The 18460-nt window shown below is 40.5% G+C and overlaps 1 protein-coding gene across 1 annotated transcript in view; it reads right to left on the bottom strand.

Moving 5' to 3' along the window:
- vps50 (VPS50 EARP/GARPII complex subunit) overlaps positions 1 to 18460 on the bottom strand; it is a 234499-nt gene that overhangs the window by 136447 nt on the left and 79592 nt on the right. The window contains exons 7-11 of the mRNA XM_038797578.1: positions 15762 to 15879; positions 15635 to 15670; positions 10186 to 10268; positions 2854 to 2896; positions 1596 to 1694 (exon numbers count right to left, since the gene is read on the bottom strand). Of these exons, the coding sequence (XP_038653506.1) occupies positions 1596 to 1694; positions 2854 to 2896; positions 10186 to 10268; positions 15635 to 15670; positions 15762 to 15879 (379 nt within the window). The remainder of the gene's footprint in view (positions 1 to 1595; positions 1695 to 2853; positions 2897 to 10185; positions 10269 to 15634; positions 15671 to 15761; positions 15880 to 18460) is intronic.

The following is an 18460-nucleotide window of genomic DNA, read 5'->3' on the forward strand; positions in this document are numbered from 1 at the left end:
CTAGTTTTTGTTCAGTTTCTATCCATGTTCTAAACTTCCATTGCTTTCCAGCAACAATATGTTCACCATACTCTGACCTCTCCTGACCATCCCGTTGTGAGCTCTATCCATTAGTATGGCAACGGTTCCTCGGTGTTGCTTTCTCCAATTCACATAGCTTTACAGGTTCTGCAGGGAAGCACTCATAGAATTTACAGTTCAGAAGGAGGCTATTCAACCCATCGAGTCTGCACCAGCCCTTGGAAGGAGCACTCTACCTAAGCCCACTCCTCCACCCTATCCCTGTAACCCAGTAATCCCACCTAAACTTTTGGACACAAAGGGGCAAATTCGCATGGCCAATCCATATAATCGCACATCTTTGGACTGTGGGAAGAAACCGGAGCATCAGGAGGAAACCCACACAGACACGGGGAGAAAGTGCACACAGACAGTCACCCAAGGCCGGAATTGAACTGAGGACCCTGGAACTGTGAGGCAGCAGTCCTAACCACTGTGCCACGATGCTGCCGCTCAGTCAGCCACTCTGGATAAACATCCCATTCTTTGAAGTTTAGCGTCCAGTGTCTTTGCTCAACTACAGAAAATCCAAATTTAATTAACTCTCCTGCACTCTGGAACAGGTCATTGTTCACTCTTGATTGTCCTCCTTCACTGCTCCTTGATTGATCCTGCACAGGTCCCAATAGGTGCTCAGAAGGATCCAGACAAAAAGGTTGCAAGCCATGGCCACCTTTCATTTCCACTGTGAAGTCTCTACAGCACTTCATTCTTCAAATCATCTCAGAAGAATCGCAGTCAGCCTGATTACATACTTTTTGAAACTCAGGGTCTACCAATCAGCTACTCAGACTTTTTTTTCAATGTCAGTCAATCCAAAATACACTCAGAACTAGGCTCCACCTCCTTGAATATGGTATAAAGCAAGCGTGGAGCCATTGAATTCTATTTTGTAAAAAAAAAACCCTGTAAAGTGGCATTCTTCAGCAGCAAAAGATGATGGAAACTTCAATCCTCTGCAGACCAGCAGTTAAGCGCTTACTTCGCGTGATCAGATGCCTGTGCATCTGAAAGTTGCTTTGTTGAGTAACCCACAAACAAGTGTAATTGGAGAATATTCATCTTCGAGAGTTGGGGGTGTGGCCAATTTTGTGGGTGGAGATTTGTGGAAGCAAAGAATTTGAGGAGCAGATCTGAACAATCGTGGAAACCTAGGTGTTATACACTTAACTCGTAATTGGTTTGTGCCAGATTGAACATCTATTTGGGTGCAAATGTGAATGAAACTCCAGACCCTTATCTGGAAGAGGTGCAGAAAGTGGTGACCACCACAGCAGATGGTTGTAAAAATTCATCTCCGTTAGGGAAAGAAATTTGCCATTCTCATTTGGCACCAAACCCACATTAGTGTGGTTGAATCTGAAGCACTTGGAAAGCCCCTCAGGTCAAGGGCAGTTTGGGATGAGCAATGCTGGCCTTGCCAACAATATACACATCCGAAGAAAGAATTAAAAAAGTAAATGCCATAAAGCTAAAGGATAAAATGACCTTGCGCTAAAAAAATACAAACACCACAACATTTGAATTGTATTTACCTGTGTTTTTCCCAGCAATCTGTATGCAAGTTGGACTTTAGTATAATGGCCAACTTCAAAGTGCTTACAGGTTTTTGACAGTGCCACATCTAATTGTTCCTAGATTTAAAAAATAATAATATTGAAGTCCAACAAAATAAAGAACAGCAAGAGTGTACATCACTGATCATTTTATTTTCAAGTTAAGTAGTTCATAGACATATGAAATGAAAATGAAAATCGCTTATTGTCACGAGTAGGCTTCAATGAAGTGACTGTGAAAAGCCCCTAGTCGCCACATTACGGCGCCTGTCCGGGGAGGCTGGTACGGGAATCGAGCCATGCTGCTGGCCTGCTTGGTCTGCTTTAAAAGCCAGCGATTTAGCCTTGTGAGCTAAACCAGCCCCATATGGGCATATGGACATAAATCACATTGTCGCTTTCAACTGCCTGAAAAAAATTACCATTTATTAACTTTACAATCCACGCATTTGAAATCAAGTCTTCAAAGATTCACTTACATTCTTAAAACTCTGAAATGGAGGGCAGTTAGAGACAGGTAATAACTCAGGTCCCGCAAAATGAATTTAAAAAAAAACTCGTTCAAGCTCCATAGCTTTCAGTGGTATTCTCCAAAAAAAAACTGGATGAAATAAATAAAATGGATATGCAAAATAATTGATCTGAAATATGTAAATAACAGCAACTACAACACAAAAATAGTTTAAAAGTAGTTTTAAGAATGTAAGTGACTCTTTGAACGCTTGTTTCATAAAGTTAACAAACAAAAATTCTACTAAGCAAGTTCATCAAATTCATTAAAAAATATTCAGCCGAGACTTAATTTGGGGCCAGCATGCTTCAATAAGTGGGTCAATGGAATAGCCAATTGTTAATGTGAATATAAAAATAAAATTATAGCTTCCAGTAAGGCCAAAACATCTTTCTTCTCCAGAAATGTGAGAAAGCATGAGACCCATTGGTGCTTTTGAGGAAGATTGTTCCTAATCTGTTTCTGGTGAAGTAACAAGAATCACAATAAACTATTGTCAATACTGACAATACCGAAATAGGGTCTTACTTACTATTGCGTGAGGAATGGGGGAGGAAAGCTGGGGAACGATTTGCCAAAGCAAGCATTGTGTGATGCCAATTCTGCTTCACTAAAACATTTTAAATATTTAACAGGTCAACATGAATTAATAGATGTGCAACATTTGGAGAACAGCTTCTATTTCTACATTCAGTAACTTAATGAGCCTTGATTAAAAATTCCCACCTCAATTTGTTCCAATGTATCCTGCAATTTTGAATTCAGTTCACTGAAAAAAATACACAAAAAATTGTTAGTTTCTCTTTATGTACTAATTATGCCATGAATGCCATCTCATCTTTCAGATGATTACTTGGAATTACATAGGCTATAAGTAGTAATTAACCATAGTCCGAGGGCCATAGGCATCTCTCCATCTGAAAAGGGGCAATTGGTTATTTAGCTTGAAGAGCACCACTCCACTTCGGGCAAGCAGGCCTACATCATCGATTATGGGAATGGACCCATGATGTTAGGTTATACTGCACACAGATTATTTAGCCCAGCCAGTGCATGCTGGCATTTATACTCCACTCAAGTATACCCCTATCTTTCCTCAGCCTAAATTTATTCCCTTCTCTCATAAGCTTGACTAGTTTCCCAATAAAGTCATCTATACTGTTCAATTTAACCACTCCCAGTGGTAGCGAGTTTTATATTCTAACCACTCCTTGAGTAAAGTAGTTGTCCATTTTGGGGAACCTTCTTGAAGACTTATAGAGAATTCAAAAAAATTGCATATATTGCATTACCATTGTCTACCCTCTCTATTACTGCCTCGTAAAATGCAATACAAACATTTCCTTTTGAAATAGATGCTGGCAATCCATTATTACGTTTCTAATTGAGATGCTCTTCTATTCTTTCCTTTAATAAATATTCCATTATTTTTTCTACCGCGAGTGAAGAGTTGGCTGGTCTATAATTTCCTGGACATAATCTGTCCCTTCTCCTCCTTAAATGTAGGATTATCAACTATCCACCAGTCTTCTGGTATGTCTTTTTCTAACGAATGGTTAAATCTACTAGTAATGCCTCTTCTATTTCTTCCCTTTATGCCACCTGAACCAGAGGTTTTATCATTTTTGAGTTTTCTATTTTAAATGTTATCTCATTCCTCATCTCATCATTCAATGACATGTCTATCTAATCTATCTTGTTGGCGCATATTAAAGAAAATTAATCATTTAATATTTCTGCCATCACTCTATCGTCACCTGTGGTATTATCCTGTCCATCCCTTAATGGCCCTATTCCAATCACAGCCTTCCTTTTGTTTTTATTGGTGTGTCTGTAAAATATTTTACTATTTTATGATCTTGGACAATTTCATCATCCTGTTTTGCCTTCCTGATTATTTATTTATTTTTTTTTATAAATTTAGAGTACCCAATTATTTTTTCCAATTAAGGGGCAATTTTTAGCGTAGCCAATCCACCTATCCTGCACATCTTTGGGTTGTGGGGGTGAAACCCACGCAGACACGGGGACTTTCCTGATTATTTTTACTTCTCTCCTAATCTAGTATCTTTAACTTCTTTGCAATGCATGCCTTTCTCGTAATCCACGTGTCTTTCTTTCACCCGTGGAGTTTCACTAGTATTTAGTTCTTTCTCTCGTTTTAGTGGAACATATTTCCCTGCACTCTGTTGAAGAGTTTTAAATGTTTCCCATTTTGTTCTACATTGTTTCTTGCAAATGTTGTTGCCCATTTTGTTTTACCAAGTTCTATTCTCAGCCCCTAAAATCTATTTTTGTTCACTCTATTAACCTGGTTTTCATTGTATTTTTGTCCTTCTCTATTATCTTCAAGTGTATTATATTTTGGTCATTATTGCATAGCTGTCCCCCCTCACTCGCTTTCTCTGATCCGTTAATTTTTATTCCTCATTGCTAGATTCCGCAGCATGCCTTCCATGTTAGGATATTTACATCTTGGATTAGGAAGGAGTCTGTGCATTAGCAGGAGTCTGTACACATTGTAGGAACTCCATTCCCTTATCCTCGTCATTACCTCATCTGCAATAACAGGGTAGATGAAATTCTCCATGATTATTATTCTATGTCTTTAACTTAATTCTCTTAATTTGTCTGCATATTTCTTTCTCAACCTCTGTTCCACTACGATGTGGTTGCTGGACAATTTTTATCAGTTTGATTGAGGTTGTATTTTGTTTATCTCTATCCAAATGGATTCTATCTTTGTCTTGCTGTTGCTACATCCTTTTTCCTACTGCCAATATGCTACCCAAATATAGCTACTCCACCTCCCCTTTTTACCTTTCCTAAATATGTTCCATCCTGAATTGATGAATTCTGAGTCCTATTATTCCATAGCCATGTATCAGCAAAGATTATGTGTGGTTCTTCCCAACAATTGGGACGCCCAATTGCCTCCAGCTCCCCTGTTTTATTATGGATACTGCATATATTGCTGCACAGGAATTTTAACTAATTTCTGAAAGAATTGTGTCTCATCTTATGGCTAATCATTTTATTAGACTCCTGTTCCATAACTCTATCCATGCCCTTGTCGTTAATGCCCTCCCTTACTTTATTCTTTGCTGTGCTCTCCTTTACTTTTTTACATTACTTAAATTCTTGCAGATCCCTCCCCTAAATGTAGCTTAATGTATTAATCTTCTATTTTCCATAACATTGGAAGACTTGCAGTCTTTGGATGACAGAGTCCACAATGAAGTGACCATATCCAGCATTGACCTTGAAGAAGGCTGCCCACAAAGAGCTAGTAAGTTCTGTGACATGGATTCCCCCTGTCACAACAGAATTTTGTACCTGACACAAGTCAAGATCCCCAGGGATGTCATCAAACAGACTAAGCAGGAAGTCACCTTAAAATGTTCTTATAGACCAGAATAAAATGCGCTGAAATTTTCACACAGTAACATTTTAGAAAGTAAATAAACAAGTCAGACATACATGCGATTAAGGTAGTACATATCATAATTAGCATTTTTTTAAAATTGCAAAATGCTAATTTAATTGTAACAAGCAATTCGCCATTCCACAAATGTAAATATATTTTCAGGGACAGTGAGGCATTCCAGCAGTAATAATGAACTGAGTGTGCTTCATTCAACAAGGTGCAACTTTTTCAAGGGTTTTTTCAGTGATATTATTAACATAAAAAGATGAGATACTGTCAGTTCAAGTTGATTGCAATCTGATAGTTCAACAATACACCCTTGGGAAGTGTAGAATCTGGATAACTTTGTTGAACCTTGTTAATGTGCAGACTCCAGAAGTTGTCAGTTTCAAAGGATGGCAAACATTGACTGGTTCAACATCTTTCCGACCAAAGATCTGGACATTATATTAGAAAATCTGATAAGAGCAGCAGAAAATCTTCATAGGTCGACCACTGAAATGAACTGTTCTGCACAATATTTTACCTATTACTTAATTCTGGAGGCAAAACAGAAGACTAAGTGGCTTGAACGGTTTTTTTAAACAATCTAAAGAATCTATTCTACTTCTAGTAGTTATGCTTATGGTGTGCCTTTGATCTTTATGGCATAAAGTTAATTTATTATAAGATTATCTTAACAAGACTAACAGCTGAATTGAACAGAGAAAGGGATTGATTTGTCTCAACACGCATAAAGTGAGCCTGTAAATTTAAATTCTGAATCACGTCAATCTTTGTAAGTCAGGTATATTTATGTAAATATATCTCGAGTGTTTGACTTATTTAAGGTTCAATCTCCTCAGTTATATGATTGATAAAAACATTTCTAACAGTTGAGCAGTTTTCCTGTGCATGGAGATTTATAATAGCAAAAAATCTTGAAATAGAATTTGAAATGAGCAGAATGTTATAGAAAGCTCAACATCCCATGACAAAATGTTCAATCACTATCAAAATCGAAGAAACGTTCCTATAAAGTTAGCCCTGATACAAATTCAGATTCAGATCTACAAAATGGCATTTCCTCGGTCTTTGATGAAATAGCTTTGAAATCTTTGCTCAAATTTGAACAAGTTCTCTATCAATGATGACGCAGAAAATCTAAAACTATGCAAGCACGGCCATAACCAAAAAAAGGCCATATGTCTCACTGAGCTCACTTGTGGTGATTTGTTGTATCTGGATCACATATCATTTGATCCTTTTGATCTTGTCACATCTCCTGCGCTATCTGATGAACAAATACATGTTTTAACATAAAACTCTGATATGTCTCTTAGATACTGAAAATATTCAGCAAAAATCACCCAATATCAGACAGAATGACTGCTAATTCAATTGGAGTTGTGTTATGGGCCAGGGTTCAGAGAACCCCAAAGTCTATCATGGAGTTCACCTGACCCACAACTTTTACTAGATTGTGGTATGGGGAGCACACGGCACACATTAATTCAAATACAACCCCCAAAGAATACAACACTAAGTAATCCGTAAACCGTCCTTTTAACATCCAGAAGACTTTAAAAAAAAACCTTTAAACAGAAGCACATCATGTTAAAGTCACTACTGTTATTAGTTTTAAATCACCAGTAATCTTTAGATTACAGAGAGAGATTCAAATACACCTTCTGGCTGTGACTGCAGCTACCCAGCTCTGAAAACAAACTGCAGCAAACAGCCTAAAACAAAAGTAAAAAGCTGAGACAGCCCAGCTCCACCCACTCTCTGACATGACTGCAGTAATAAACACCCATTTCTTAAAGGTACTCTCATTTCAGATACTTGTATACACACACCCATTTATAAACACACATTTCTTAAAGGTACTCTCACATGACAGTTGCATTCTAATGGAGTAGGTTTTCTTGATCCTTGCCAGCTGCCATTCGGCAAATGTTTGATCATTTATTAAATTACTTCTCTAATGCACAAGCTATCCATGGCTTTTTCTTTCTCATTCAGCAAATGAAAAACAAAGATGAAAAGTTGCTAAATCACATTTTATGGGAACAACTACCGTTTAAACCTAAACTGGTATGTTTTTCTCCTTCAATAATGGCTTTTGTCATTTTCATCCATTCAGATTTCCATTTTGTGGAACTTCTTGTTGCTGTCCCTCCACAGCTTTCAACAATCGGACTTGACTTATAAAATAACCACTAAGACAATAATTTTATGACGACTTTGTGTACCATAGCTTTTTGTCAATTAGCATAAGTGACTGCAAATTTGGTCTCAAAGCATTGCAGCATCATCTTCCAAACAAATTGTTTCCCATTCCAAGTTTACAGAATCACAGTTACAGTCATTTCATGCACAGGAAGAGGCAAGTCGGTCTATTGAGTCTTTCCCGGATCTCTACAGAGAATACCAGTCAGTCCCATTACCCGCTCTATCTCTGCAAGTTCATTTCATCCCATCCAATTGACGTTTGAATTTTTTGATCGCCTGCTTCCACCATGCTCATGGGTGAACTACCGGTTTTTATCACTTACTGCAAAAAGGTTCTTCCTCCCATTCCTCCTGCAACTCTTGCCCAAAATCCTAAATGTGTTCCTTAAACCTTTTAACATTCGCTCATGGGAACAAATATTCCTGTTTACCTTCATCAAAACCTGTCACAATCTTGTACGCCTTTGTCAAATCTCCCCTCATTCTCATTTGCTCTAAATAGAACCCCAGACTGTACTTCTTGCTAAAATCCTCCATCACTGGAAACAACCTTTCATAGACCCTCATCATTTTTTCTACAGTGTGGCGGCCAGAACATTTAAAAAAATGTTTTTCTTTAAAAACAGGGTATGGGCTTCGCAGGCTGGTTGAGCATTTGTTTCCCATCCCGAATTGTCTTTGAGACTGCCTTTGCTGTAGTCCATATGGTGTAGGAACACCCACTGTGGCATTAGGGAGGGAGCTCCAGGATTTTGACCCAACAAAGAAACAGCGATATATTTCTACGTTAGGATGGTGAGTGACTTGGAGGAGAACGTATAGGGGTGGTGGTCCCATGTATCATGCTCTTCTAGATGGGAGTGGGCATGGGTTTGGAAGGTGCTGCCCAAGGAACCTTGGTGAGTTCCTGCAGTGCATCTTGTAGATGGTACACCCAGCTGCTGCTATGCTTGCTGATGGAGGGAGTGAACGTTTGTGGAAGGGGTCCGTATCAAGCAAGCTGCTTTGTCCTGGATGGTGTTGATCTTCTTGAGTGTTGTTGAAGCTTCACTCATCCAGGCAAGTGAGGAGTAGTCCATCATAGTCCGGACTTGTGAATTGTTGATTGTGGACATGCTTTTTGGAGTCAGGAGGGAAATTACTCGCTGCAGGATTCCTAGCCTCTGACTTGCTCTTGTACCCACAGTATTTAAATGACTCATCCAGTTCCTTTTCTGATCAATGGTAACCCCCAGGATGTTGATATTGGACGACTCAGTAATGGTAATGCTATTGAATGCCAAGGGGCGATGGTGTGAATCTCTCTTATTGGAGTGATCATTGTCTGGCACTTTTGTGGTGTGGACGTTACTTGCTACTTGTCAGCCCAAGCCTAGATACTGTCTAAGTCTTGCTGCATTTGCACACGGTCTGGTGGGCACAGACCACAGTTGTAGAATAGCCAGAGCTTTATAAAGGTTCAACATAACTTGCTTGCTTGTGTACTCACAAGCCTTTATTTATGAAGCCCACAATCACAGGTTTTGTGAATTAGACTCTCATACATCCTGTCTGTAAATGACTCTATATTGCCACAGAATATCAGCTTTTTTTTCCCCCACTTTTTTCCTTTGTTCTTGTCATTGTTGGTGGGACTAAATCTGTGCCTGACTCCGCACTGGAGTCCATTTGCCCAATCGACCTATACCCACTAACCATGCCAATATCAGAGACTGACACATTGGCAAAATTCAGCATAGTCAGAAAGTACACTGACCAAAGAGCAAGAAGTCTGTCTTGAAAGCAAACACTGAAGCTGTCTTGCCAGACATTAATACTGTGTGAAGCCTGAGTGACATTCGGAAGCATTTTCTTATGAATTGAGAAAGGATTGTTACTGCTGTGATATGATTCAGACTGCAAGATAAAGAGAGTGTATGTCAGTTTCAAAATCTTGGGTAACATTTGGCACATCTTACTCTTATCTACAATTAATGTCAGAAAAATGAATCTCAATATCCATCTATAACAGAAAGACAGCACCGCGGTCTACAACTACAGATACTGTTCAATCTGACTTTGTATTTTCTACACCAATGTCTTGTGCTTTCAGGAAATGTTTTTACCCTTTGTGCTCCTGTACTGCTTTCCACTGAATAGTTGATGCTACCTTTTTTGAAGTTTGGCACATATGCCAAGATATGAGTGTTATTTATCCACACAAAGGTATGAAAGCTTCTACAATAGAATGTTCTTAGGTTGTCAGGACACAGATCCATACAGCAAAACCTTCTTAGAAGATTTACTTGCAGTTTATCACTTCATTCAAGAATCAATAATGTTGCAAACTGTTCAAAGTCTGTTAAAGAAAAGAGTACGATGTGACAAATGGAATTTTCACATATGACATTTTAGATTTTTATAGATCAAAGTCTTACCTTATGCAACTGTAGTGTTTGAATGTGCTAGCTGCTTTCTGACATTCCAAACAGAGTTGTATTGCTCCAGGATAATCTTCCTCCTTCATAAAAAAAGAAATTGCAAAAATATTCAGGACTCCACCAAGCCAATCGAACGAGTTATTGGTTGTATAGAATAAAAGGCAATCACAAAATTATCAGAAACTGTGCAAAAATATCTGTCTTAGCCAATTGGATAATGTGTCCTCCTTCAGGACATAAATACATCGAGGGTGTACTGCGTCATGCTATTCTTTTAATAAGGCGTCAAACTTCTTTCCATTCAGATGGATGTGGAATACTGTGTTTTTCCTATGCCTTGGTCAACATTCCTTCCTCAACTAAGGATGTTAGGCTTAGTACCTCTGGTCCTATGTGGGACAATGGGCAGCAACATTTCATCACCGGTCCATCGCAATCTCTTTCGCTCCAGCTCAGGTAGTGTCCCACTCTTGAGGTTCTCCTTAAATGTATTTCACCAGGTCTTCATTGGTTGGCCCAGTCTTCTTCTTCCGTCTCATGGTGTCCAGATTTACTGCCACTCTGACAAGTATGTGACCGGGAAGCAAAATATGTGCGTCACCAGCCATCTCTCACTTTCCCACTGGTGCCTCTGATCAGTCCTTTGTAGCATTATTCATTTTTAATGCTATGACTCACAACATGCCCAGGCTCTTCCGTAGGTAATACCAGTGAAGACATTCAACTTATCTTTCATGTTCTCTTCCATTTTTCGCAGGCATAGACTGCTACTAGTATGGAATGTTGCAGCCTCATGACCATGTTGATAGTGTTGGATGCTGAGACCAAGTGGAGGCGTCGGGAGATCTTTGCTACACTACAGACTCTCTTGTGGACACCATCTCCACATCACCCTCCTTGGAGATGCTGCTTCCTAGGTAGGGGAAGTAGTCAATCGACTCTTACCCGATGGTGATAGGCAGGCTTTGTTGCTGCCCAGTAATCACTATCTTAAGGCTTCTCACAGCTGATGTGTAGAACAATCTTAGCCCCACAACTCTCAAGATGCTCTTGGAGCATGTGCAATTCTTCAACCTGCAAGGTGATGTCCGTCAACTGGTGGTGTTGCCACAGAAGGCCAAAGTGTGCACCCACCATCAACTTCTTCATGATGAAATCAAAACCAAGATGAATGGATCAATGATGTTTAAATGTGTGAGCTGAGCTGCCAGTCATCGACAATCTAGTTGAATGGTGGAATGGACCAAGAGAAATAAATGGCTTACTCTTGATCCTGAATAACTAATACCATTCTAAATAGATTTAGTGGCCATTTATTTATCTGATCCTTTTTGCGGAATCTTATTAAGTGTCCTGCACAGGACAAAGCAGCCCACTTGATTGGCACCTCATCCATCACCTTAAGAATTCACTAAGACATAGTGATTGTAGTGTGTGCCATCTACAAGGTACACTACGGTAACTCGCCAAGGTTACTGCAACAGCACCTCCTAAACAGATAACCTCTACCACCTAGAAGGACAACGGCAGTAGGGACATGGGAACACTATCATCTCCAGGCTTACCACATTCTGACTTGGAATGCTGCTCCTTCATTGGCGCTGGATCAAAACCAAGGAACTCTTTAACTAACAAATTTGTGGGAGCTCCTTTATCACATGGACTACAGTGATTCTTAAGGAAAATTGCAATGGGAAATAAGTGTCACGATGCCCAATTCCGTTGAATGAATAATAAAAATACAATATTATAGGGGGATATATATAGGTAAAGGTAAGTAAATAAAGTCATAATTGTCCCAGATTTACATAGGCTGCTTTCCTCTTTGAGGGGGAAGAGTGGACTGGTGGTGATTTAACCTGAGGATCACCACACCTCAGGTGAGGGGCAAGATTGAGAAGGCAGGGCCTTCATGAATAACCTCAGTTGGTACGGGAACTGAACCCACGTTGCTGGCCTTGCCCTGCATCACAAACCAGCTGTCTAGCCAAGTGAGCTAAATCGACTAGCAATCCAGAGACCCAGGGTAATAATGCTCTGGGGACCAGGACTCAAAGCCCAGCATGGCAGGTGGTAAAGTTTGAATTCAATAAAAATCTGGAATTAAAAGTCTAATGATGACCATGAAACCATTACCGACTTTCGGAAAAATCCATCTGGCTCACTAATGTCCTTTAGGGAAGGAAATCTGTCGTCCTTACCTGGTCTGGCCTACATGTGACTCCAGATCCACAGCAATGTGGTTGACTATTCGATTGTTTTTCTCTTCCAATTAAGAGGCAATTTAGCGCGGCCAATCCACAAACCCTGCACATCTTTGGGATGAGGGAGTGAGACCCACGTAGACACGGGGAGAATGTACAAACTCCAAACGGACAGTGACCCGGGGCCAGGATCGAACCCGGGTCCTCTGCGCCATGAGGCAGCAGTACTCTGCACCACTATGCCGCCCATGTGTTGACCCTTAAATGCTCTCAGGGATGGGTAATAAGTGCTAGCCCAGCCAGAAACACCCACATCCCATCAACGAATAAAAAAATAATAATTTTTGTTTCATGAGATACAAAAGGCCATTTTAGCTCATTATTCATAAAGACCCAGCATTCCCAACACCGCATTATACTGTTTCTTAAAGGAATTGATGATTTTCACACCCATCCTGTGTGTTAAGCACACCACACACGAAGAATGGTTTCCTCACATTAGACCCAAATCTGCCTTTACACACTTAAATCAATGTTCCTTTCTTTTAATTTTGTAGCTTTTCTTGATTTCCCCTTCCATCATATAGTACATGAATCCTGGATCTGGATTCACTGGTTAATGTTTTTCTAACTGAATAGAAGTATACAGTCATGTTCCCCAGCGCTCGGTAATAGAATCACTGCTCCTTAAACATGTATTAATGATCTGGACTTGGATATGTAAGTTTAAAGGTGACAAGAAACTGGTAAATGTGATAAACAATAACATTAGAGAGTGGTAAAATGGGCAAAAGAAAAGATGAGATTTAACTCAAAGAAGCATGAAATGATGCATTTTAATAGACAGGTAACATGAAACCAAACCTACAATTTTAAAGAGAATTCAGGAACAGAGATCCGAAGGTGTCCATCCACAAATCTTTGAAGGTGGCAGGCAAAGTTGAGAAGGCAGATTTTTAAAAATCACATAGGATCCTTGGCTTCATTAATAAAGGAATCTTGGAAAATATTGGTAAGGTCTTAGCTGCAGCAGTGTGTTCAATTCTGGGATTGAAACTTCAGGAATGTAGTTTATGCCTGGCAGAAGGTGCAAAACAGATTACTACAAGGACAGGGACGAAGAATTATGGTTTTAGACAAGAGATGCACAGCGATGGGAGGGACAACTATTTTACACAGCAAATGGCAGAATGCGGAACTCACTGCTCATGAGGGAGGAAGAACTGGAAACGATCACTGCTTTCAAGAAGAAATTGGACGAGCACCTGAGAGACAGATTTGCGGGGCTATTGGGTGAGAGCAGCTTGATTGCACTCAAAAGATTAAATTACCTCCTTCAATGCCGTAAGGACTCTCTAAATAGTACCTGGGACAAGGGTCTTAGGTTATGGGATCTCCTTAAAGCACAGAAAGTTAAAGCAGAGATTTCATAGAGGTGTTTGAAATCATTTTGGTTTAGGTGAAAAGTGTCAGCAACCAGAGGAAACAAATTTAAGATGATTGTCAAAAGAACCAGAGGTGACACAAGGAAACAATTTTTTTTACACACGGATAGATGTTGTGATTTGGAACGCACTGTTGAAAGGGTGGAGGAAGCAGGTTCAATAGTGACGTTAAAAAATAAATTAAATATATATGTCAAGAGAAAATATGTACGGGATTACGAGGAAAGAAAAGGAAAATGGGATTAATTGGACAGTTGTATTAAAGAGTGGGCACGCGCACAATGGACCATTGACCTCCTGCTGTGCTCCATCATTATATCAAACAAGTCCAGATTGAAGGAAATAAACTGTCCTGTCTAGGTTTCTTGGAAGAAAACAGACTAAGGTATATCAATGCAACTGTTATCCATAGCAACATCTCACAAACCGACAGTAACTTACCAAGATACCAGTAGGTAGGGCCTGTTAATGGGGTTTAGAAGAATGAGAGATGATCTTATTGAGACATACAAGAACATTGGGGCTTGACAGGGTATATTGACAGAGAGGATGCATCACCTTTTGGTAGAGTCTAGGACAAGAGGGCATAATCTGAGAGTAAGGGGTTGCCCATTTAAGACAGAGATTAGGAAGAATTTCTTCTCTCAGAGGATAGTAAATCTGTGGAATTCATTGTTGCAGAGAGCTTTAGAAGCAACGTTGCTCAGTACGTTCAAGGCGGAGTTATAAATTTTTAATCAATAAGGGAAAAAGCGAGAAAGTGGAGTTGAGGATTATATCAGATCAGACATAATCTCATTTAATAGTGGAACAGGCTTGATGGACCGAATGGCCTACTTTTGCTCCTACATCTTCTAATCTCATGATAAGCATGGGCCCCAACCTATAGCTTATGAAATATTTCCACATTATATTTTTTCCCAGGAATTTTTAGCTAAGTGATGGCATTGGAGAGTGAAAAATTAAATGATTGCTGTCATTTCTGTAAAGTTTCACTTTGTTCTTTGGTTTAAAAGCCTGGTGATTGGGTAAAGAAAACATTCTCTCAGGCAGAACTAATATTAAATATCAACCTGCTTTAAAACTTTTAACATAATAACATAGGAACGAGGAGCAGGCATAGGCAATTCTGCCTCTCGGGCTCACTCTGCCATTCAACACAATCACGGCTGATCTCCTCTCAGCCTCAAGTCCATTTTCCTGTCCGTTCTCCATAACCCTGCAACCCATTACTAATTAAAAATCTCTAATCTGTCTATCTCATCCTTAAATTTACTTAAGGTCCTGGCATCCAACACACTCTGGGGTAATAAATTCCACAGATTCACGATCTGAGAAGTAATTTATTTTCATCTGTTTTAAATCTGCTACACCTCATCCTAAAGCTATGACCTCTCATTCTAGATTGGCCCACAAAAGGAAGCACCCGCTCTACATCTACTTCGTCAATACAGCGGCAAGGACCTCGGTTCGATTCCCGGCTTGGGTCAGTCCGTGCAGAGTCTGCATGTTCGCCCTGTGTCTGAACATAGAACATAGGACAGTACAGTATAGGCCAGGCCCTTCAGCCCACGATGTGTGGGTTTTCTCAAGGTGCTCCGATTTCTTCCCACAAGTCCCGAAAGAAGTTTTAAAATTTACATTAATTCAAAAGGAAGCATCAATTTTCATAGATGGGCATAGGAAAATAATCTTTAAAAATTTACTTCACACAAAAGAAAATTAATGATTTGGAAAAACTACCACCAGTGCACTTCTTTTTCCCAGTGTTATGAACATTTGAATAATATATCTTACCTCCAACATCTCACTTAACCGTACATCAGTTCTTTGCTGTAAAAAAAATAAAGATTCAGTGCAAATACTCAACAGAAAATAAAAGAAATAAAACTAAACTTAATTTAAATATGTAAGAAGTATATACCAGTGTTTTAATTGTGCGCAAAGACTTCAGCAGTCCAATCAACAACTGTCGCTTTCTTTGATTGGCAAGCAGCCCCAGGCTAGCTTGCGTAAAGCCTTCCTTGGCGATATTTAGCTGTCTGCCAAAATAAAAATCATATCGGTTTCAAATAGGACAAACAATTATGTAAATGAAATATAAACAAAATTTTGTTATTCAGAAGAAAAAGTTCACCATTCCAATTCAATAGCAATTTGGATTTGTACAGCATTTTTAACACAGCAAAATATCCCAAGACACTTCACAGAAAGGAAAAGAAATGTTGTACCAGAGAAGGAGGTATTAACACCAATCAAAAGTTTGACGAAAATAGTGAATTTTAGGACTGGCCATGAAAATAAGATCAAAGTGGGAAGGAGGATGAGTTTAGAGAGGGAACCCCACAGAAACCTAGGTGACTGAAAAGGAATCCACAAAAGGTGGAGCATAACGAGAGGCACTGCACTGGAGATGGAGGGTGCGTGCATAGTGAAACAAAATGACAAATGCAAAGCACAGTCTAAGCCGTTGAAGCTGCAATGGAAAACTATACAAATGGGTAGGGTTAAATGGGAAGGCCGGATTCCATTAAATACAGTCAGAAACTTTTGGTTAAATGTAAATAACAAGCTTTTGCTTCAATTAATTTTCCTGTTTTCGAAATGATCCTATTTTTTAAAATGTGCTTTTATTGAGATCTTTTAATTATTATAATTATCACATCAAAACAAAAGAATAAGAGAAAAAAGCCATGGGTATCAATGCAAAGCAGGTACAGCACATAACGGAAGCCATTGCAAGCAGAGGAATAAGTAAGACGAGCTGAGTCGGGGACAGTATCTCCATCGTGTTCCCTCCATGGATACAAGATCCGTCTGCACCAAAGCAGGATACAGTCGAAAGCACAGTTACATTATACCCATAGCTTCAAAAAAAAACGACACATGAAGCACCCCCTCACTCCACCACAAGGATTGTCAGACAACATAAGGCCCAAATACATTTTGGATAAAGATTATGCACAATCCCACATTCAACATTCGGCATAACATGATATGAACTTGCATCAGGGTAATCGATGGTACAGGCCATCACACCCACATTATTCACTTACACATACACGGAAAAACTGACAACATCAAGCAGACAACAACATGATCAAAAGGGAGTTAGTCCAGGATAGCAACTGAGATGCAGAAATGCAGTCCTCAGGATAAAGATTTCTTCACTGGCGCACAAAGAAAGCCAAAATCAAGGGAGAGCAGTATCAGGATAATGAGCACTCCTCAGGATCTCAAGGGAAACATGAGGCATCATCAGCTTCCACCATGTTGTCACACCAGAACACAGGTGGTCAACAACCTAGGCTTTGGTCGAGGGGAGGACTCGGCCGGTTCAGCTACCCCCTACCTCTCACGACCGACATCCGGAACAGGACAATACAGGACCAGAGGTCAGAAGGCCACACCAACCCCAGGCCACAAAGACAGGATTAGATGTGCTCCACTTAATTTAACTCACAGCCTCCAGATCAAGATTCGCGAAACATGGCACCCAATTCTTTTTTTTTTTAAATAATTTTTATTCAAGTTTTTCAACAACAAATTTTCTCCCCACAGTTAAAGTAGACAAGGTGTGGTTCTACACCGAAACAAGAAAAGAACTTACCCCCCCCCCCACAAAAACAGAATAATAAATAATAACAACCAACAATACAAGAAAAAAGAAAATAACAAGCCCACCGTCGCAAAAACAAACCCCCTTAACCACCCCGAACCCACATCCCGTACCTCCCCCCTCCAAGGTTGCTGCTGAGACTGACCACCCTCTACCCCTTCGCCAGGAAATCAAGAAAGGGCTGCCACTGCCGAAAGAACCCCTGTACCAACTCCCTCAGGGCAAAATTAACCTTCTCCAGCTTGATAAACCCAGCCATGTCGTTGATCCAGGCCTCTGAACTCGGGGGCCGCGTGTCCCTCCACTGTAACAGAATCCTGCGCCGGGCTACTAGAGACGCAAAGGCCAGAATGCCGGCCTCTCTCGCCGCCTGCACTCCCGGCTCCGAAGCTACCCCAAAAATCATGAGCCCCCAGCGCGGCCTGACCCTAGACCCGACCACTTCAGACAAAGTCCCCGCCACCCCCTTCCAAAACCCCTCCAAGGCCGGACATGCCCAAAACATATGGGTGTGGTTCGCTGGGCCAGTGGTTCGCTGGGCCTCCAGAACACCTCCCGCACCTGTCTTCCCCCTCCAAAGAACCGGCTCATCCTGGCCCCTGTCATGTGCACCCTATGCAGCACCTTCAGCTGAATTAAGCTGAGCCGTGCGCAAGAAGAGGACGAGTTCACCCTCTCCAGGGCATCTGACCACGTTCCATCCTCAATCTCTTCCCCTAGCTCTTCCTCCCACTTTGCTTTGAGCTCCTCTACTGAGGCCTCCTCCTCCTCCTGCATCACCTGATAAATTGCCGAGATCTTCCCCTCACCGACCCATGTCCCCGAGAGCACCCTATCCTGCGGAAACTCCGCCACCTGCCGCTTAACAAATGTCCTGATCTGCATATACCTGAAAGCGTTCCCAGGGGGCTGTTCCACTTCCCCTCCAGCTCCTCCAGAGTCGCGAATGTCCCATCAAGGAAGCGATCCCCAATCTGTCTGATGCCTGCCCTGTGCCAATTCCC

This window comes from Scyliorhinus canicula, chromosome 5, assembly GCF_902713615.1.
Source record: "Scyliorhinus canicula chromosome 5, sScyCan1.1, whole genome shotgun sequence".
Classification (NCBI taxonomy): Eukaryota; Metazoa; Chordata; class Chondrichthyes; order Carcharhiniformes; family Scyliorhinidae; genus Scyliorhinus; species Scyliorhinus canicula.